This window comes from Neoarius graeffei, chromosome 21 (assembly GCF_027579695.1).
Source record: "Neoarius graeffei isolate fNeoGra1 chromosome 21, fNeoGra1.pri, whole genome shotgun sequence".
Taxonomy (NCBI): domain Eukaryota; kingdom Metazoa; phylum Chordata; class Actinopteri; order Siluriformes; family Ariidae; genus Neoarius; species Neoarius graeffei.
This window is the reverse complement of record NC_083589.1, coordinates 36,574,645-36,597,606: the sequence shown is the minus strand read 5'-3', so window position 1 is coordinate 36,597,606 and position 22,962 is coordinate 36,574,645. Positions and strand designations below refer to the sequence as shown.

General features: G+C 42.5%; 1 protein-coding gene across 4 annotated transcripts in view; it reads right to left on the bottom strand.

The window, feature by feature from the left end:
• gramd4a (GRAM domain containing 4a) overlaps positions 1-22,962 on the bottom strand; it is an 87,337-nt gene that overhangs the window by 46,453 nt on the left and 17,922 nt on the right. For all 4 annotated transcript variants that reach the window (XM_060903054.1, XM_060903055.1, XM_060903056.1 and 1 more), the window contains exon 3: positions 10,392-10,506. In XM_060903054.1, the coding sequence (XP_060759037.1) occupies positions 10,392-10,506 (115 nt within the window). The remainder of the gene's footprint in view (positions 1-10,391; positions 10,507-22,962) is intronic.

Below are 22,962 nucleotides of genomic sequence, written 5' to 3'. Positions count from 1 at the left end.
GAAATATTTACATGAATTAAAAGAGAGTTTCTTCGTATTTGGGACGTCCTCTTTTTACTTTAATGACAGTGTGCACTCGAGCTGGTGTGGACTCCAACCTTATGATCCATTTTAGATCAACTCTGTCAGAGTGTCATCTGAATAATCAATAGAAGAGATTAGGCATTCAATAGAAGAGATTAGGCATGAGGAAAATCTGACCTTTTGTACAAAGCAGTTAACATGGTCAATATCGCAAATTTGCTTACATTTATATCAAAGTCCCTGCAATGCCAGCACCTGGTCTTCCCAGGCAGTCTACTGTCCAAGTACTAACCAGGTCCTGAAGGCGCATTGGGCAGCACCAATCTCCATTTCTATCACCCTCGGCCTCTCGCTTGTTACACAGCTAGGGTTACAGTGGTAACGGCGAGAGTTTGACTCCCAGCTAGGGTTACAGTGGGGGGCTAGTCCTCTGGTAACCGTGAGAGTTTGACTCCCAGCTAGGGTTACAGTGGGGGGCTAGTCCTCTGGTAACCGTGAGAGTTTGACTCCCAGCTAGGGTTACAGTGGGGGGGCTAGTCCTCTGGTAACAGTGAGTTTGACTCCCAGCTAGGGTTACAGGGGGGGGGGGGGGGGGGGGGCTAATCCTCTGGTAACCGTGAGAGTTTGATTTCCAGCTAGGGTTACAGTTGGGGGACTAGTCCTCTGGTAACCGTGAGAGTTTGACTCCCAGCTAGGGTTACAGCTGGGGGGCTAGTCCTCTGGTAACCGTGAGAGTTTGACTCCCAGCTAGGGTTACAGTTGGGGGGCTAGTCCTCTGGTAACCGCGAGAGTTTGACTCCCAACTAGGGTTACAGCTGGGGGGCTAGTCCTCTGGTAACCGTGAGAGTTTGACTCCCAGCTAGGGTTACAGTTGGGGGACTAGTCCTCTGGTAACCGTGAGAGTTTGACTCCCAGCTAGGGTTACAGCTGGGGGGCTAGTCCTCTGGTAACCGTGAGAGTTTGACTCCCAGCTAGGGTTACAGTTGGGGGACTAGTCCTCTGGTAACCGTGAGAGTTTGACTCCCAGCTAGGGTTACAGCTGGGGGGCTAGTCCTCTGGTAACCGTGAGAGTTTGACTCCCAGCTAGGGTTACAGTTGGGGGGCTAGTCCTCTGGTAACCGCGAGAGTTTGACTCCCAACTAGGGTTACAGTGGGGGGCTAGTCCTCTGGTAACCGCAAGAGTTTGACTCCCAGCTAGGGTTACAGTGGGGGACTAGTCCTCTGGTAACCGCGAGAGTTTGACTCCCAGCTAGGGTTACAGTGGGGGTTAGTCCTCTGGTAACTGCAAGAGTTTGACTCCCTACTCACATCTGTATTATGGCATGCCTCACTAGATGGCAGGAGGTAACATTTTTATAATGGTATGACCCAGTTGAGAGGCGGAAACGCTAACCACTAGGCCAATCTGTGGTCTTACATGTATATAGGGACCTAGACATTTCTTGATAGCACTGGCTTGACCACTTTATTAACATTTGCTAACACCACTGATGAATGCTACACCGGCTGGAAGGTTATTTCATTGGTGTGCTAACGGCACCGACTTGTGGTTAAGCTCACGTTGGCCTTCGAGAAGGCCGAGGGCGATTAAATTTTTGGTCCCTCCAACTATAAATCAAAATCTGACTGGTTAATTCATCTGTCACTTCCTACATAAATATACACTGCCATGGCCTTCTGTCCCGGCAATGAAGTCCTAACCAGTGAGTGAGCAGCTCAAAACTCTTCTCAGCCTAGAGACAACAAACAAAAAAATCTCATTGGATAACTCGATTTTACTGTTTTAAGGACAGTAACCCTTTCATTTCTGATGCAAATCTGAAAGAAATTGAATGAAAGAAATTAAATATAAAACATTTGAAATGCTGATATGTCTGGGCCTTCTCTGAAGACCTAGAAGACCCTGACGGTTCCCCTCTGGTATTAGTAGTAAGGGTAGTAGTAGTAAAATTATGATAGACATACCATAGATAGAGCTGTGGTTTACAAAAAAAGCTATTTTTTTAAACCAAAAAGAAGCAAACCATGATTTGTTTAAACATGGTTAAAGTTTATAAGAACAATCTCTAAAGCTCCAATCTAGATCATACATATCCTATCTGCTGCAGGTCTTCTCTTGCTGAAATGAAAGACAGCTGGAAGAAGATTACAGTGTGTGTATGTGTGGGGGGAGATATTTGTAAGAAGAGGAGGCTCTGGCTTTGGATACACTAATCACATTACTAACTTCTTACTGACATAGCACCATGACAAAGCAAGACAGCACACACACACAGTCTCAGTGATGTCACATTCTTGCCATCCTGACACACAAACTACACTTTGTCAAGCGTCACTAAAAGTACAGCGTAGCCAGTGGTCCTGCTCAGATAGTGTGAACGCACCAGACAGGCAGGTCAAACGTGAGAAGGTCACTCCTTCAACTTTTATTTGATGGTGTCCACATGGACACCCACCCTATAAACTTGTTGTAACATGACTCATACTATCTGAGACCTGATCTCCCAGGCATGTCGGAGAGCTGTGGGGTATTTGAGGAAGCAGTATGCATCAGAGAGATCCTGCAAAGTGAACTTTAAGGATGGGTTATTTGTGAAACATGTTGGAGAAGTGCATTAACATTACAGGAATTTAGCAGACATTCTTGTCCAGAGCAACGTACAACAAGATCCTGACATACCCACAGCAGCAGGCAGCAGTTGGGGGTTAGGTGCCTTGCTCAAGGGCACTTCAGCCATTCTTGCTGGTCCAGGGACTTGAACCTATGACCTTGTGGTCCCAAATCAGCTTCCCTAACCTTTAAGCCATGGCTTCCCCATGGAATTGGGTTTATCATCTTAAAATAAGACGAACTTATATTAAGAGCTATACGAGATACAAAAATAGATTTGTTTCATAAGTTCTCTCTGTATACAGTCTCTTGCTATGGTAACAGTGAAGAGCTGCGCACCTCAAACCTGGCTTGTGTTACACGACTTTTCAGTCAGTCAGCTCCTGTGTGCACATTTAAGGGGCAGTTGGAATTGATGTTACTGATACAGAAAATTGAGAAGCATGATGGAGGCACAGAATTTCATTTCTTGCCTCCTGATTGAGTTTCATGTCAGTCCTGCCAACGAGTACATCAAATGTTTGATTTTTTTTTTCTACCCGATTCCAAATGTAGTGCATGCTAAATAGTGTATGCAGGTCAATGATGCAAAACTTACCTTCATTAACTCATCAATGGTTAATGAAAAGTGAGAGTAGAATACCAGGTCAATTTATGACATCTTTATTGACATGGGTTAGAGCAATGGCAATGGTGAACTGGTACTGACAGAATAACGATGGCTGGATTTTATTCCTGACAGTAAAGCTTTTTGTTTGTTAATCTGATTAACGGTTTATTGTGAAACTAAGTCTTTAGCAAATACGTCAGAGAAAGCAACAGCAATGAGTTAAAAATGACGTACTTCCGACAGCAAATAAGATTTTACACTAGAGATGGCGCCAATCCAATACCCAGTATAAGTGTTGGACACATGCAAGGAAAAAAATGGTGGAACGGATGTCAGTAAACATATTTTGGGTATCAAATGACAAAAATTGGAATTGGGTTTGGAGAAGAAAGCATTTTTGGAACTGAAATGTTTACAGATAAGAGACAACTGGATTCTTTTGTTAGGATATAGTTTATTATATCTATACTTGAATATCCATCCATTCATTATCTATACCCCATATCTGTTAGGGTTGCAGGTGAGCTGGAGCCAATCCCAGCTGACTTTGGGCAAGAGGCAGGGTACATCCTGGGCAGGTTGCCAATCTGTCACAAGTCCAACGCAAAGACGAATTCACATTCACACTTAGAGGCAATTTAGAGAAGCCAGTTGATCTAATCCACATGTCTTTGGACTGTGGGAGGAAACCGGAGAACCTGGAGGAAACCCACACAGGCACAAGGACAGCATTCAAACTCCACACAGAAAGGCCCTGGTTGGCTGCGAGTTTCAAACCCAGAAATGTTCCTGTGAGGTAACAGTGCTAACCCCTGAACCACCATTCAGCTCACTCTCTCAATCTCTCCAAAATAATCATTACTGTATGCTGGGGAGAAAGCAGGAGTCAGCATGTGTCTGAGGGTAATGGGGAATCCCAAGATAAACAAGTGCACGTCTCCTGAACGCAAGTAACCTCCTGTCAGCGTTAAATGGGTCAGTGCTATATTTGTGCTGTTAACACCAGGCTAAGTGGAGTCAAAAGAGACTTAAACATAAGCACACATGCAAGCTTAATATACAGTGCCCTCCACAATTATTGGTGCCCCTTGAAAAGATGAGTAAAAGGGGTTAGAAAAAAATCCACCTTTTGTTGAAGTCGCGTCATCACACACTGAAAAAAATGAGAAAAATCCAACCTTTCATTGAAATAAATTTATTCAGAAAAAAACAAATCCCTCATCAATAAATAATTATTTTCAACAAAAACACGTGCTACTATTATTGGCACCCCTGGAAATGACAGTGAACACAATGCAACTGAAGCATGTTTCCAATTTAAATTGTACATGTTTGAGTTGATTGGAGTGTGTAGGAACTTTCAAGCTGTAATCCACGACTTCCTGATTAACTGGGGTATAAATATGAGGTGACAGAGAGGCAAAATTCCTTTAGTCATCCATGAACATGGGAAAGATGAGAGAAAACACAAACCAAATGAGGGAGAAGTGTGTTGACCTTCATAAGTCAGAGAATGGCTATAAAAAATAGTTACTCGCCTGAATGTGTCCATTAGGGCAATAATAAAAAGTAGACACCAACTGGAACTGTTACAGACTTGCCTGGAAGAGGATCCAAGTTTATTTTGTCCCCATGTACAGTGAGGAGGAGGTCAGAGAGGCAAAAAAAATCCCCAAGGATCTCTGCTAGTGAATTACAAGAAAAAATAAAATTTGGGGGTTTCCAAGTCTCCAAAACCACCATCAGATGCCACCTCCATGCCAACAGATTATATGGAAGGTCTGCAAGAAAAAAGCCTTTTCTGTCAGTTAACCACAAACATCTTTGACTGGAACCGTGTTCTCTGGTCTGATGGAACAAAAATGGAGCTTTTTGGCAATAAACACTCAAGGTGGGTTTGGTGTAAAAAGAAGGATGGCTTTAATGAAAATAACCTGATCCTAACTGTAAAATATGGTGGAGGTTCTGTGATGTTTTGGGGCTGTTTTTTTCTCCAAAGGCCCTGGAAACCTTGTTAGGGTACATGGCATCATGGACTCCATGAAATACCAGGACATTTTAAATCAAAATCTGGGCAGGAAACTAAAACTGGGTCGTCATTGGATCTTCCAGCAGGACAATGATGTGAATCATTTGTCCAAATCAACACAAAAATGGTTCATTGAGCACAGAATCAAGTTTGTACCATGGCCATCTCAGTCTCCTGACCTGAACCCCAGCGAAAACCTGTGGGGTGAGCTGAAGAGGAGAGAGCACAAGAGAGGGTCGAGGACCCTGGAGATATTGTGTACAGAGGAATGGTCTCAGATGCCCTGCTCTGTATCTCCAACCTTATAAAATGCTATCGGAAAATACTAAGTGCTGTTTTACTGGCAACGGGAGGTTGTACAAGGTATTAAATGCAGGGGTGCCAATAATAATGTCACGTGTTTTTCATCTCATCTCATTATCTCTAGCCGCTTCATCCCTCTACAGGGTCGCAGGCAAGCTGGAGCCTATCCCAGCTGACTACGGGCGAAAGGCGGGGTACACCCTGGACAAGTCGCCAGGTCATCACAGGGCTGACACATAGACACAGACAACCATTCACACTCACATTCACACCTACGCTCAATTTAGAGTCACCAGTTAACCTAACCTGCATGTCTTTGGACTGTGGGGGAAACCGGAGCACCCGGAGGAAACCCACGCGGACACGGGGAGAACATGCAAACTCCGCACAGAAAGGCCCTCGCCGGCCCCGGGGCTCGAACCCAGGACCTTCTTGCTGTGAGGCGACAGCGCTAACCACTACACCACCGTGCCGCCCCACGTGTTTTTGTTGAAAATAATTATTTCTTGATGAGGGATTTTTTTTCTCTGAATAAATTTATTTCAATTAAGGGATGGATTTTTCTAATTTTTTCAGCGTGAGATGAAGCGACGTCACCAAAAGGTGGATTTTTTTCTAGCCCTTTTTACTAATCTTTACAAGGGGTGCCAATATTTCTCTTAGGCCCCTGTGAGTCACTGATAATGATAACGTTCTACTTTACTATATCTAACAGCATACAGTCAGTGAAGCAACTTGTCACCTACCAGTACAAACATCATCTAATGAGATGATCAATCCATCTAATTCTCTCTTTCACACACATACACAATTATAACTCACTCGACACATCCAAATAAACGTATAGCTCCTTTACTCACGTTAACACATTAGCTTAACGCATTTCCAGAAGAATCAAAGAGACCAATATGATCTTTTATTCTCCAGCGCTGTTGAATGTTGATTAATGTCCATAACAGCACATCACAGATAGTAGCTCTGGCTACAAGTTTATATTCATTCACTTGTTCTAGTATGTTACAGTTTCTATAGTAACAATCTTATGAATTTTAATATTGTGAAATTTTCTGTAAAGAGGTATAGTATTGTTGGAAGGCATCTCCAGTGTCAGCGCTCGTAACCTGTGGCAGCTACAGGAAAGCCTTCAGGACAAAGGACTTCATGCTTTCTGATTTCTTGCGGTGATTTTTTTGGGGTAATGGTTGTTTATAGCTGCTATAATGCAAGTGATAACAGGAACTAACTACTTTTGCAAACATTCCACAACTGTAAGTGTACAACGTGCCATTCTTTGATAAATGCAAAATTGTTAGTGTTGGCAAACTGCTGTGGTATACGAGGAATACAACACATTGGGACGTGCTGTTATTGGAAAATTATTACACGGTTTTGTTGAATATTCAATTCTGATTAGTCAATTATGGCATTCTATGGTATGTTATTTTTGAATAGACCATTAACAGACTGTTGCTATGGACACAGTTCTGATCATTGGTCTTCCAAGTTTATCATATCAATCCGCAGAAAGAAGTCCAGTTAATTTTGTTGTTTTAATAGTCAAATGAATGGCAGCTCATTCGCATCACCCTGTGCCAAGAAAAGTTACTCCTTCACAAAACAACATGGAAGATTTTTTTGGATATTAATTTTAAAGGTCAGTTTAGCGTGAAGTATAACGCTAAGTCGGCAAATCTTAAGACAGCTGCAGAGTTTTTTTATTTAATTATTGCAGAATGCTGGGCACTACGAGTTGGCCTAGTGGTTAGCGTGTCCACCTCTCGATCGGGAGATCGCAAGTTCTACTCGCGGTCGGGTCATACCAAAGACCATCATAAAAATGGTACCGTCTGGCGAGGCACGCTGCAATACTGATGCGAGTGGGGAGTCAAACTCTTGCGGTTACCAGAGGGCTAGCCCCCCGCTGTAACCCTAACTATGTAATAGGCGAGAGGCAGAGGGCTATGGAAACGGAGATCTGCGCCACATGGCGTGGGAAGGACTTTGATATTTGATTGAAGAATGATTTGATTTCATTATTGCAAAATAAATAACTTCAGGGTGATTCAAGACCTGCATCACATTGTTGGAGTTTATTTCACAATAATGACCAGCTCGCTGTACATTATCCCTTACATAGTCAGCTTTGGGGTGGTATCAGTTTCTCCACTTTACACTGGTCTGAATCACTTACTTACTTACTCTTTCAGGACTAAAGTCTCTTGAGCTCTTGTTGACGTTTCTGTAGCAGGTAGATTTTTTTACAGGATCAGGTTGCTAACCCTATACCCAACCCTCCTCCTTTCTCAGCTGGGCTTGGGACCGGCCATGACTGAATGATGTGAATCACATCACCCCATTATTGATTATTTTCATGTAACATCACACTCTATTGGGTTTTATTACTTATAAATGATATATGTACATGTATAAGATTCCTTCAAGCAGACCAAGCTCCCAACTTCCTCAGAACTAAAGAATCAGTGAATCACACCCAGTGTTGTAGTTGAGTCACTAAACCTTGAGTCCGAGTCCAGTCTCGAGTCCCCAGTGTTCAAGTCCGAGTCAAGTCCAAGTCATTAAAAAAATTGAGTCGAGTCCACTATTGATCCGAGCCGAGTCCGAGAACAAGACTCCAACCGCACCATTTGACGGTGGTTGTTTTAGCGCCATTAACATTAGTTTGTTCCTGAACATGCTGTATGAACAGGTGAATTCGCTTCTCTTTGTCAGGGAGTGTGAAGTTTTCTGTCAGAGATGGTTGGGAGACGGATGCAAGTGCAGAAGGTGTGATGTATTAATACTAGTGAAGACAGTAAACAATCCAGAACGGCAGGCAAAATCGCAAAACAGTGAAACAGGCAACAGGTCGAGCGAAGCACAAACAGGCTATCGTAGACTCGGCAGAATCAAAGACGAGAAACAGGAAATCAAACAAGGAAATAAGGCTCGGTAATGTTTCAGCAATGCAACTCAATACTTCGCAAAGTACAGGGTGTTTCACAAAATTTGATATCATTCTGGGATATTTACATCTGGCGGCACGGTGGTGTAGTGGTTAGCGCTGTCGCCTCACAGCAAGAAGGTCCTGGGTTCGAGCCCCGTGGCCGGCGAGGGCCTTTCTGTGTGGAGTTTGCATGTTCTCCCCGTGTCCGCGTGGGTTTCCTCCGGGTGCTCCGGTTTCCCCCACAGTCCAAAGACATGCAGGTTAGGTTAACTGGTGACTCTAAATTGAGCGTAGGTGTGAATGTGAGTGTGAATGGTTGTCTGTATCTATGTGTCAGCCCTGTGATGACCTGGCGACTTGTCCAGGGTGTACCCCGCCTTTCGCCCGTAGTCAGCTGGGATAGGCTCCAGCTTGCCTGCGACCCTGTAGAAGGATAAAGCGGCTAGAGATAATGAGATGAGAATGAGATATTTACATCTCAAATAATATCATTTTTTGAAACACCCTGTGTGTTTTCACAGTTTTTATATTGGCGCGCTGATTGCGCCTTAATCTTGTGCGGGTGCAAGTCGTTTATGGCACGCGTGTGAGAGTCCACTTGGCACACACACACTGTCCGGAGCACACCAGAGAGTCGATCTGATGCACGCGCCAAGGGGCGCAGGTGTGACACTCTTGCACGAAATTAGTACAAAAATTAATGTAGATATAAATATCTTATGCCAAATTATTATGGCATGTTACAAAAAATAAAGAAAAAAAAAAACAGAGTCCTCATCTCCAGTTTACAAGACCGAATGCAGTTAGTGCACGAGTCTGAGTCATCAGTGTTCGAGTCCAAGTCGAGTCACGAGTCCTTAAAATTAGGGCACGAGTCGGACTCGAGTACTACAAGCCTGATCACGCCATGACCATGAATCAATTAAATTACATCAATGAAATCAATAATGAATCAATTAAAAAGACAGTAAACTTGTGGACTGTATTTTACACTTCTACTAAAAAAAAAAAAATTTGTAAAGAATTTGACTGCATTTAGTATTATCATATTTAGCGAATATTTAGCTAATTGTGGGGAAGCCATGGCTTAATGGTTAGGGAAGCAGCTTCAGGATCTGGTTTGATTCCCTGGACCAGTAGGAATGGCTGACGTGCCCTTGAGCAAGGCACTTAACCCCTAACTGCTCTCCAGACTGCTCTGGGTATGTTGTACGTCGCTCTGGATAAGAGCGCCTGCTAAATATCAGTAATGTAATGTAATGTAATGTAATGTAATGTAAAGAACCTCAGGTAATAAAAGCTTGATTAGGCTGGTTAAAACACCATCAGGAACACACATCCGATGAGAACTGCTTTGCACTGAAGCTACGAGGCTAACGTAGATAATACATACTGTAGTGGAAGTATGACTCAGTCATATTCACTCAAAGTTGTTCAGCATCACAGACAGATGTTTCGGATACTGTATAACATGATGGTATCTACAAAAATTGAGCAAATGTACTTCGCACAACTAAAAAGAGTAACGATGTTCTTGTTCAGCACATGGTCTAGTTTCACTAGACACATCAGACTCAGGTGGGGATTCGGCCTGAAGGCAAAACGCTGCATTCGAACTGATTTGAATGGTGATGCATGTCCGATTCGATTTGTGCATTTAACTTTGTTCAAAACAGAGATGCTGTTCTATGTTATGAAGCAGTTTACGTTCACTGAGCCAAACGCTCTTTGAGGTGAGATGTGATTCAGACACAGACAGTTTTCTGGATGCTGAACTGGCGGTTATAAGTGTTTCACATCTCTCAACTTAGCCCCAATAGTCGCCCCCCTCCCCCAACACAGGAAGCCTCGTCTCTCTATCAGTACTCACGCAGGAAGTGCTTCTCCAGTAAAGCAATCTCTAGATGACCTTTAACCTCGTTGAGACGTTCAGAGTCGCTCCTCAGGTCCTGCACGGCGGCCATGTTGAGAGCTCCTGATCCAGCCTGTCCAACACACATACACACATGTGGTTACAGTCTAATCACTCTTTCCCCACATTCACACGCGCGCACACACACACACACACACACACACACACACACACACACACACACACACACACAGGTTAAGGATAGATGCAAAGCACCCAAAACATGTGGAATACACACAGAGCACGTGCGGCTGGTGAACAGGGAGCCACCTTACTAAAATCCACACCTTTCTGTTTCCTACTCTGCCCTGAAAATGCAAAGCGCAGTGTCAAACGGAGGGTAGGAACTCCCAGCGTCCAGCAGCGTGTGATTCAGAGAGCAGCGTATACTCTCGCTCTGACTCTATGCGCAAGCAGACGGCTGGTGGGGGCGAGAAAGTAGACGAGGGAAAGCATGAATGCGTGAATGGCAGGGTATCTCTTTAAGAGGCCACTGCGACTGACTGTGGGTTTGCTCTTCTCTCTGTCTCTCTCTCTCTCTCTCTCACACACACACACACACACACACACACACACACACAAAAATACAGCACCCTGTCCTTGAATACACACGATACACACAATGCGGCAGGTCTTGGTCCAAAAACACACACACACACACACACACACTGATGGTACAAAGCAGGGGAATCCCATAGTAGGCTGAGGTGTAGACAAAAAAGGTGACCGAGTGTGTGTTTCTCTGTGTGTGTGTAATATAGTGCGCACTACGCTGATATACAGGGAGCATGCTACAGTAATGTAGTGCGCACTACGCTGATATACAGGGAGCATGCTACAGTAATGTAGTGCGCACTACGCTGATATACAGGGAGCATGCTACAGTAATGTAGTGCGCACTACGCTGATATACAGGGAGCATGCTACAGTAATGTAGTGCGCACTACGCTGATATACAGGGAGCATGCTACAGTAATGTAGTGCGCACTACGCTGATATACAGGGAGCATGCTACAGTAATGTAGTGCGCACTACGCTGATAGAGGGCACATGTGAAAGAGAGCAGGGTTGTGGTCTGAGTCATCGCTCTCCTCCATTTGTTGTCTCAACGGTGGGATGCTGCTGCTCAGAAAACGTCTTATGAGCCTGTCACATCTTTGCCAGAAATACACTAACACCCACTCACACACCATGATGCCTGGAAAATCCAGTGCCGAGCTGGTGCCAGGATGCCCACCTGCCATGTATGTGAAAGACTTAGAGGAAAACAGAGCCTGGGTGTTGAAACAGATTTTACACACATATGCCCATATTTACACATACACACACATTCATCTCCAGATCGTCATCTCCATTATGTCCGGCTATCCACAGGCAGAACAAAAAAGTACAAAATGGCAATGAAATACATCAGGAATAAAACACAACATGACATAAGTCCCTGTGAAGGAGCTGTTACTATAATAAAAATGTATTAGAGCAAGCTCAATAACAAACCTTATTTAGGCTGCAGGTATGTTACAGCTGGAACTACTGTCAGAGCTGTATTTTTTACAGGCCAACACACTGTACATTTTATCAGTTACATTTAATGTTGTGCAATGTCCAAAATACACGCTATTTCCTGTTATCACTTACATTATAACAGCTATAAACAGTCATTCCCTCACTAGCCTCTTTTTTCTCTTTCCTGAAGGCAATAAGACAAAAAAAATAAATGTTACAGTAAACCACTATAAAGCCCTTTATCAAAGCGTTTTCCATGTCAGAAAAGTTACAGCTTTACCTCTGACTGTTACAAAGCACTCACACTGGAGGCTCCTTCCAAAAATGCTAAATAAACATCTCACAGAAAACTTGCCATCATATTAGTAATTACAGGTTCTCTGTAAGCTGCGAACAGAGAAATGAGTAGCCGGAGTACTGTCAGAGCTGCTGTAGTAGAAAATTAATCAACACCTTCTGGCTAATCAAAATCAAAAATAAATCAACAGTACTATAGTATAAAGGAACAATATCGAAATATTCAAACTAACAGTACTATCTTTCCGTCTGTCAAACTAATAGTACTGCCTATCTTTCCGTCTGTCTGTCAAACTAATAGTACTGTCTGTCTAACTAAGAGTACTGTCTGTCTGTCTGTCAAACTAAGAGTACTGTCTGTCTAACTAATAGTACTGTCTGTCTGTCAAACTAATAGTACTGCCTATCTTTCCATCTGTCTGTCTGTCTCTGTCTGTCTGTCTTTCAAACTAATAGTAATGTCTGTCTGTCTGCCTGCCTGCCAAACTAATAGTACCATCTGTCTGTCTGTCAAACTAATAGTACTGTCTGTCTGTCTGTCTGTCTGTCAAACTAATAGTACTGTCTGTCTGTCAAACTAATAGTACTGTCTGTCTGTCAAACTAATAGTAGTCTGTCTGTCTGTCTGTCTGTCTGTCAAACTAATAGTACTATCTGTCTGTCTGTCAAACTAATAGTACTGTCTGTCTGTCAAATTAATAGTATTGTCTGTCTGTCAAACTAATAGTATTGTCTGTGTCTGTCAAACTAATAGTACTGCCTATCCTTCCATCTGTCTGTCTGTCTGTCTGTCAAACTAATAGTACTATCTGTCTGTCAAACTAATAGTACTGCCTATCTTTCTGTCTGTCTGTCTCTCTGTCTGTCTTTCAAACTAATAGTACTGTCTCTGTCTGTCTGTCTGTCTGCCTGCCTGTCAAACTAATAGTACTTTCCATCTGTCTGTCAAGCTAATAGTACTGTCTGTCTGTGAAACTAATAGATCTGTCTGTCTGTCTGCCTGTCTGTCAAACTGATAGTACTGTCTGTCTGTCTAACTAAGACTACTGTCTGTCTGTCTGTTTGTCAAACTAAGAGTACTGTCTGTCTGTCAAACTAAGAGTACTGTCTGTCTGTCTGTTTGTCAAACTAAGAGTACTGTCTGTCTGTCAAACTAAGAGTACTGTCTGTCTGTCTGTCAAACTAATAGTACTGCCTATCCTTCCGTCTGTCTGTCTGTCAAATTAATAGTACTGTCTGTCTTTCTGTCTATCAAACTAATAGTACCGTCTGTCAAACTAAGAGTACTGTCTGTCTGTCTATCTGTCTGTCAAACTAATAGTACTGTCTGTCTATTTATCTATCTATCAAACTAATAGCACTGTCTGTCTGTCTGCCTATCAAACTAATAGTATTTATCTACGTATAAGTCAGGGGCGATTTCTCAGAGACAACAAGGGAAGCCGAGCTTCCCCTAAAATTCTCTCCCCAAACTGCGGCATCTACGACGTTGAATTCTCATTAAAACAATAACTTGCATAACATAATATATGCCCAAGATTGTATTTACGTTCATAACTATCCTGTAACTTATTTGAGTGATGTCTGATGAACTTGCAGTTCGCTACGAGAATCACCTTTGCTGCCAGGCTGTAACCAGCATTGCCAGATACTGCTGACGTTTTCCAGCCAAAATATGTTAAAAACCCGCTAAAATGCACTTAAAACAGCCCAATCTGGCAACACTGGCTGTAACCTTTCTTATTTCAATGGGCTCTATGGCTGGCAGCTGGGTATCCGTTGCAGTCTATGAGAGGGCTCTGAACAGCCAATTTCGGCTAGTTGTTATTGGTTAAAATCGACAAAATCGTCACTTCCAGGGAAGCCGGGCTTCTCTGGGACTAAACGAGACAGTGGGAGGGACAAGAAGCCGGGCTGATGAAGGATTATTGGAGGTAGTGTTTAAAAGACATGAGGAGGGCGGGCTCTGTACTTCGGCGTCGGCGAGGAACACGGAAGTATGATCAGTCAGTCCCCAGCGGATGTCGAGAAAGTGTAGTCGTGTGCCAAAGCGCTGTCCGAATTTCTTTTCATATAAACGTTTCTTCTCATTGATGTCTCTGTACATTACTCTGTAAATAAATGTAAATATTACTCGTTGTGCTCCGTTAACTTTCATCCATTCTATCAGTTTGATCATTCGCGAATTCACTCGTTTATTTCATTTGTAGTTCAATCTGGTTGTAGGCTAGCTTGAGCCTTATTGGGATCTGCAGTGCTAGCTGCTAACAGAAATTGGTGAAGTCTCTGGAAAGCACAACCAGCTGGTATGACAGGGTCACAGACCATTTTCTGGAAAAGGAGCGGAGGGCAGAATTTGTGTATAAATAGTGTGCATCATATAATGTTCATGAATCTGAAGTATGTATATTGTTCAGTAATGTTAAGAGAATGGTGGGCTCTGTGTTATAGGTTATACCTGGGTATAATATTCAAGGTTCTGTGTGTTGCATAGCCTACCTGGTTATGAATTTCCAGACTGTGTTGCAGAAGATGTTCAAGGATGTGTTGCACAGCTGGGTGTTGTGTTAAAGACTCTGTGTTGCATATCAGGGTATGATGTTCAAGGCTCTTCGTTGAATAGCCAGTGATTTTTGGATGTTTGATATTTTTGATTAAGGATATGAGGCACTAGCCTGGCAAGCCAGACTATAACATGAAATGTACAAGCAAAAATACTTTCTGCCACTAGGTAGGGTTGTCTAGTTCACTATGCTAATGGGGCACACCTTTCTATGCTTTGATATCCGGCCTACAGGTTTTACGATGAATGCGTAAAATGGGCTTCCCCTGTTTTAAAAACCAGCAACCGCCACTGGTATAAGTTAAGCTGATAGATAAAGACTGAGGCAGTGGTAGTGTCAGTTGTAAGACGTGTACTGGACACAGTGTACTATAAGTACTAATTGTCATAGAAAAGACTAATCACTTTCCACTTAGATCTGTCCAAATATATATCTGATGTGATCAGGGCTTTGAACCAGAATTTATTTTTCCTATTGGTTCGTTCCGAACAGAAACGGAATTTTAACGTTTCCGGTTTTGGGTTTCACCATTAAATAGACGTTCCCGAACCGGTTAGAACAAAAAAATTTAGTTCCCGGAACGGTTAATTACATTCCCTGTCAGCTGTTTAACAAATGGCTATAAAATTATGTCTCTGTCTCATCCAGCTTAAGCCAAATGTAGGCTAATTCTATTACAACCTTCATTAAATAAGACAAGAAATAATTCAAAACAATTATTATTTCAAATGTTGGCGATTTGGATTCTCAGTATGTCTTCCCATCTACACAAACAGAAAAAGTGCCAAAAATGAAAGAGAATTCGTTTAGTGTGTTACCAAAGGCTAGTCAGGCCCTATAGAGGGCTACCGCATGACGTCACCGCGCCGCGAGATTTTGTTAGGCGCCATATTGGAAGACCAAGTACACATCTATGCAAGTACATACATACATAAAACAAACTACACCTGAAATGTAGCCAGGGCCGGTTCTGCCCTAATCTGGACCCGGGTGCAACATCGCGCAACCCCCCCCTCCCAAAAAACACCAGTCTAAATCAGGACAACCATCACATAACTATAACTATAAACATTTTATATCAACTATTTTAACTAAATGGGCTATAATAAATAAGCCTGCAGGCAGCCACGGCGGGCTGCCTCAGAAAAGTAACCATTCAATGACACAACTGAAAGCCTGCAGCCACGGCGGACTGCCTCAGAAAAGTAACCATTTGTCCTACCTTAAAACTCGTTTTGCATTTTCTGCCTCCTTTTTTGTATTTTCGACCCTCCGTTTATTTTCTTTCCTTTTCTGAAAACCCGATTTGTGTCCAGACATTTTGTTCTGCTACCAACGAACTAACTCGTCAGGTCTCGTCTCTCGAGCCCGCGATGATTCCCGTGGGAAGGGCAACAACTGATACATTTTTACAAACAGCCAATAAACAGCCAATAGGGAGGTTGCAACGTTCAGGCTCTTCTTTGTTCAGACACTCAGTAATGCACTTACTCACATAATAATATCACATGGAGAAGTGATAGTAGTCCACCTTCCCGCTCTCTCCATTCAGTCAGCGAACGTCACACAGGAAGTGAACCCCAGCGGGTCATAGAAACTTGCGCAGGAGGAGAATGGCTTTTTTATTTGTAGGCTACGGAAACTTTGAGGAACGAAATAAAAACCGGTATTAACCGGTTACCATTATTTTTAATAAGCGTTTCTGTTCCGGAACATAAAAAATAATAAAGTTTCTGGTTTCGTTTCTGTTCCATGTGAAATAGGAAAAGTTCCCGGTTTTCGTTTTCGTTCCTTGAACTGGTTCAAAGCCCTGGATGTGATATCAATCTAACAATAACTTCTGAGAATATTTCTGCTATTACTGGTATTTCTATAACACAGGCCGACTCTTCCATTACTGCAAGTAATTAATCATTATGTATTTTCCTTTGTTAAGTATTTTTTGTCGACTTTAATGTGTATAAATGTATACACTGATCAGACATAACAGTAAAACTACTTGCCTAATATTGTGTAGGTCCCCCTTGTGACCCATCAAGGCATGGACTCCACAAGACCTCTGAAGGTGTGCTGTGGTATCTGGCACCAAGACATTAGCAGCAGATCCTTTACGTCCTATAAGTTGTGATGTGGGTCCCCATAGATCAGACTTGTTTGTCCAGCACATGCTTGATCGGATTGAGATCTGGGGAATTTGGAGGCCAAGTCAACACCTTGAACTTTTTGTCATGTTCCTCAAACCATTGCTGAACAATTTTTGCAGTGTGGCAGGGAGCATTATCCTGCTGAAAGAGCCCACTGCCATTAGGGAATACCACTGCCATGAAGGATTGAACTTGGTCTGCAACAACTTGGTCTGTTTAGGTAGGTGGTATGTGTCAAAGTAACATCCACATGGATACCAGGACCCAAGGTTTCTCAGCAGAACACTGCCCAGAGCATCACACTTTCTCCACTGGCTTGCTTTCTTCCCATAGTACATCCTGGTGCCATCTCTTCTCCAGGTAAGTGACACACATGCACCCGGCCGTCCACATGATGTAAAAGAAAATGTGATTCATCAGACCAGGACACCTTCTTTCGTTACTCCATGGTCCAGTTATGATGCTCAAGTGGCCATTGTAGGTGCTTTCAGTGGTGGACAGGGGTCAGCATGGGCACTCTGACTGGTCTGAGGCTACACAGCCCCATAAACAGCAAACTATGATGCACTGTGTGTTCTGACACCTTTCTATCATAGACAGCATTAACTTTTTCAGCAAAATTGTGCTGCAGTAACTCTTCTGTGGGATCAGACCAGACAGACTAACTTTCGCCCCACATAGGCACCAATGAGCCTTAGGTGTCCCTGACCCTGTCACTGGTTGTCCTTCCGTGGACCACTTTTGGTAGTTGCTAGGAATTCTACACCCTGCTAGACCGGCTATTTTGGAGATGCTCAGACCCAGTCGTCTAGCCATCACAATTTGGCCCTTGTCAAAATTACTCAGATCCTTACGTTTGCCCATTTTTCCTGCTTCCAACTCATCAACTTCGAGAACTGACTGTTCTCTTGCTGCCTAATATACCCCACCCCTTGACAGGTGCCATTGTAATGAGAGAATCAATGCTATTAACTTCACCTGTCAGTGGTTTTAATGTAATGGCTGATCAGTGTATAAATCGTACAACAGTGCATAAATTTTTACACCCTAAGGTTATTTTCTTCAGTTATACGTTGACCAAAGTCTCAAACTGGATTGGACTGACCTAAAAATATCATGGTTAGAGCGCTGAGCCCAAGCCCTGTTATCTCAGAGAGATGATAAAAGGGCTATGGAAAGATAATAAGAGGGCTATTGTTGAATGTGGAACTTACAGGAATTGGCAAGAGCATGTGCTACTCATTCAAATGATATGCATATTGTCCTGTCCTGCTGACTCTTGTTTGACTTCTCACATGAAAGAGGAAGTAACATGGGCCTTGAGAAATTTACGATGAAAAAAATATCAAATTAAAAAATAAAAAAATAAATCAAATCATAGATATTCAATGACTCAGTGTTTTAAACTACCCCTAAATTCACAGTCAGGCATTTTTAAACACAATATTTGAGCGTTTATAGTTTGTTTTAAATTGTCTCAAATTAGAAAATGTAAAACTGTAAATTGAGATATGAAGATGTATAATATTTTGCACATTTATTGCCGTTCTGTGCTTGTTAGTTCTGTGGAATCATGTTTCTACTGTACACACTTGAACTTTCTTCAGCTTTACCCCAAATCCCTTCACAAAAGCAGATAAATGACTCCAAGTTAAGTCACAACTGAAATGAAATGAAATGAGTACTGCAGTCATAATCATTTCACCCACTACACTATTATAAATAGCTCTACAAATGACTGTCAGCCCTCCAACCGCAGCCAAATGAGAGAAATTAAAACGTGACCACAGCAACATAATGAGACTGAAACATATGGACCCATTTGAAGTTCCATTTAATTCTTTTTCCTTAAAGGAAAGATGCTATGGTTTGAGAAGTGACATGTAGGGGCATCAGAACCCAATGTTTTTCTGTAGTTACACTGGAATATGATGTTTCCTAGCCTTTCTTCTTGCTCTTTTCCAAACAAACAGGTTGAAACAGGGGGTACAGGGTTCTGCTCTGTAGCCACTGTAGAGCCACTTAGGGTTGAAGCCTTACTCAATTACATACAGTAGCGGTCAAAGGAAGGGCAGGTGAGAATATAGTCTCCGGATAGCAGACCAGCATCTCTGGAGTTAAACAGCAAGGCACTGTTCCTGCAGTGATGCTGACACGGTTCATACATGCGTGAAATATATTTTAAAAAAATAAAGGCGGTACGGTGGCGTAGTGGTTAGCACTGTCACCTCACAGCAAGAAGGTTTTGGGTTCGAGCCCAGTGGCCAATGGGGGCCTTTCTATGTGGAGTTTGCATGTTCTCCCCGTGTCTGTGTGGGTTTCCTTCAGGTGCTCCGGTTTCCCCCACAGTCCAAAGACATTCAGGTTAGGTTAACATGAGGCAGCTATAGGCCTGAAGGTTGGGCTGAAGTGCCCTTGAGCAAGGCACCTAACCCCCAACTGCTCCCTGGGCGTTGTAGCATAGCTGCCCACTGCTCTGGGTATGTGTGTTTGTTCATTGCTCACTTGTGTGTGCGCATGTGCGTGTTCACTGCTTCAGATGGGTTAAATGCAGAACAGGAATTTCACTGTGTGCCTGAGTGCATGTGCAATAAATAAATAAAGGCTTCTTCTTCTTCTTTACTTTATAACAACAGCATTTCAATCATTTACAATAAAACGATATACTTTTACTGACACTAAGATATAGAACAAAAACACCTCCGCAACTGATAAAATGACATTCATGTTTGTAGAAGAACTTCTCACATTCGCTTATTTGCTTCAGCTGATCTAATTATTATCCAAATTGAGACAAAGTCTTACATTTAAACAACAAACAATGTAGAAGCTATAACTAAACAAATAAATCAAATTATTTCAATATTATTTTTTGGTTGTGTGTGATTCCTACAATATCATTTTGCAGAACTTCTGAATGTATCTTTTATATGTACAGGTTTTTTTCCCCTTTTTTTAATAATTACATCACACCAGACACTTTCACTCTAACCCACATTAGACGATCGCATTAGATCACCACACATTTCAGCTCAAAGGGTCAAAAACTATTTTAAACTGCAATGTGGTTTTACAGGAGGCAGCTCTGTGGAAAAAAAAGAAAAGAAACCGAAAACAACACTGGAAGAAATAGAGCAGGGAGCAATCGGTTCCTCCTCCACAGAGAACTTTCACACAAACACCCACTCTCTGTCCACCACCCATGAGAAGAGAAGAGAAGAGAAGAGAAGAGAAGAGAAGAGAAGAGAAGAGAAGAGAAGAGAGAGGAGAGGAGAGATGAGAGGAGAAGAGATGAGAGGAGAGAAGAGAAGAAAAGAGATGAAAGAAGAGAGAAGAGATGAGAGGAGAGAAGAGAAGAAAGGAGAAGAGAAGAGGAGAGATGAGAGGAGAAGAAGAGAAGAGAAGAGAGGAGAAGAGATGAGAGGAGAAGAGAAAAGAAAAGAGAGGAGGAGAGGAGAGATGAGAGGAGAAGAGAGGAGAGGAGAGGAGAGGAGAGGAGAGGAGAGGAGAGGAGAAGAGAAGAAAAGAGATGAGAGAAGAGAAGAGAGGAGAAGAGAAGAGAGGAGAAGAGAGGAAAAGAGAAGAAAAGAGATGAGAGAAGAAGAGAAGAGATGAGAGGAGAAGGAGATGAGAAGAGAAGAAAAGAGATGAGAGGAGAGGAGAAGAGAAGGAGATGAGAGGAGAGGAGAGGAGAGGAGAGGAGAGGAGAGGAGAGGAGAGGAGAAGAGATTAGAGGAGAGGAGAGGAGAGGAGAGGAGAGGAGAAGAGAAGATTAGAAGAGATGAGGGGGAAAGCTAAATAGAATACTCAAGACTGAAAGAGAGAGAGAGAGAGAGAGAGAGAGAGAGAGAGAGAGAGAGAACAGAAAAGGAGAATGGAATGGAAGGAAAAAAGAGAAAAAACATGAGGAACAGAGCAAAACAAACAAAACATAAATCAATACAAAAGATTTAAGATTAAAGAATAAATAAAGAAGTTGAACCGAGAAATAAAGAAATAGCAAAAGTGCAAGGTCAGCTGGCACTGTGGAAGATAAGAAAGAGAAAGTGTCCTCACATGGCGCTTACACAACATGATGACTAATCTAATATGTTTCATCATGGGAAATGCTTCAGAAATAAACAGAACACAAAAGGACACACTCCATGTGGATCACATTACACAGATGCAGGGTTTAATCTCTTAAAAGTCCCAGAACATCTCCAAGATAAATCACGTTTCAGCACAGGCTTCATCTATTATCCATAAAGTACGACTAGGTAATTAATCAAGAATAGTTAGACTATGGAGCAATTACATTTGGAGTCTCTCTGGCCGTGAGCTCATCTCTGTCTATTGATGGAGACGCCAGGCTTGGTCATGGTGGCGTGTTTAATCTATTGGATCTTCCCTCAGTGCAAAGTCAACAGGAAGCGGACTGAATAAACAGGAAGGCAAGGGCGTCAAGCAAGCTCTTGGCTGAATGTCCATCAACACCAGACCATCTATCCATCTCTCAGGGCTGAATTTGCTCAATTAATACAACACCACATGCCAGGCACCGGGCAGTTTACCAAACAACACCTGCCTCTGTGTTTAGTAGAAACGAGACACTTGTTGTTGATATCGAGTGCATTCTGCCCACTGTCCCACTCAGTTATGACTCAAAGAATCACATTTCCAATGCAGCAAAAAAAACAAGCGACAGATTCCTTTAACAAAATTAATCTACTGCTAGTAGTCTGGTGCTGTTAGTTAGGTAAGACGTTTTACATAACGCACCATCTAATAAACCTCAGACATACAAAATAAGTGGTAACAAAGACCGTGTCAGACCGTGACCTTGGCCATGTCTAGTAATTGAGACTGTTTCTGACTGCTTCTTTCATCCAGACAGACATAGAGACAAAATCATTCCAAAAATAACAAGTAAACAAAAATTCACGGGAGAATATTAAAACCGTTATTTGAATGGCCTCACAATGCGTCAGCTGTATTTAAGTTTGGTAAAGCTAGCCGAGTTTTAGTTTTGAATAAGACATAAAAGCTGGATTTGAGTTAAGTAAGGTAATTGAATTTGAGTTAGATAAGGGTAAGGATAAGTGAATTGAAATTGAGTGTGTGTTTTCTATGGCTAACCAGGTTTGAGGGGAAGCCATGGCCTAATGGTTAGAGAAGTAGCTCTGGGGCCAAATGGTCACCGGTTTGATTCCCTGGACCAGCAGGAATGGCTGAAGTGCCCTTGAGTAAGGCACCTAACCCCCAACTACAGTGCCTTGCAAAAGTATTCACACCCCTTGAACTTTTTCACATTTTTCCACCTTACAACCACAAACTTAAAAGTTTTTTTTTATTGAGATTTTATGTGATAGACCAACACAGAGTAGCACATAATTGTGAAGTGAAACGAAAATGATAAATGGTCTTCAAAATTTTAAACAAATAAAAATCTGAAAACTGTGGTGTGCATTAGTATTCAGCCCCCCTGCGTCAATACTTTGTCGAGCCACCTTTTGCTGCAATTACAGCTGCAAGTCTTTTGTGGTATGTCTCTACCAGCTTTGCACATCTAGACACTGAAATTTTTGCCCATTCTTCTTTGCAAAATAGCTCAAGCTCAGCCAGATTGGATGGAGAGCGTCTGTGAACAGCAATTTTCAAGTCTTGCCACAGATGCTCAATGGGATTTAGGTCTGGACTTTGACTGGGCCATTCTAACACATGAATATTCTTTGATCTAAACCATTCCATTGTAGCTCTGGCTGTATGTTTAGGGTCATTGTCTTGCTGGAAGGTGAATCTCCTTCCCAGTCTCAAGTCTTTTGCAGCCTCCAACAGGTTTTCTTCCAGGATTGCCCTGTATTTAGCTCCATCCATCTTCCCATCAACTCTGACCAGCTTCCCTGTCCCTGCTGAAGAAAAGCATCCCCATAGCATGATGCTGCCATCACCATGTTTCACAGTGGGGATGGTGTGTGCAGGGTGATGAGCAGTGTTAGTTTTCCGCCACACATAGCGCTTTGCATTTAGGCCAAAAAG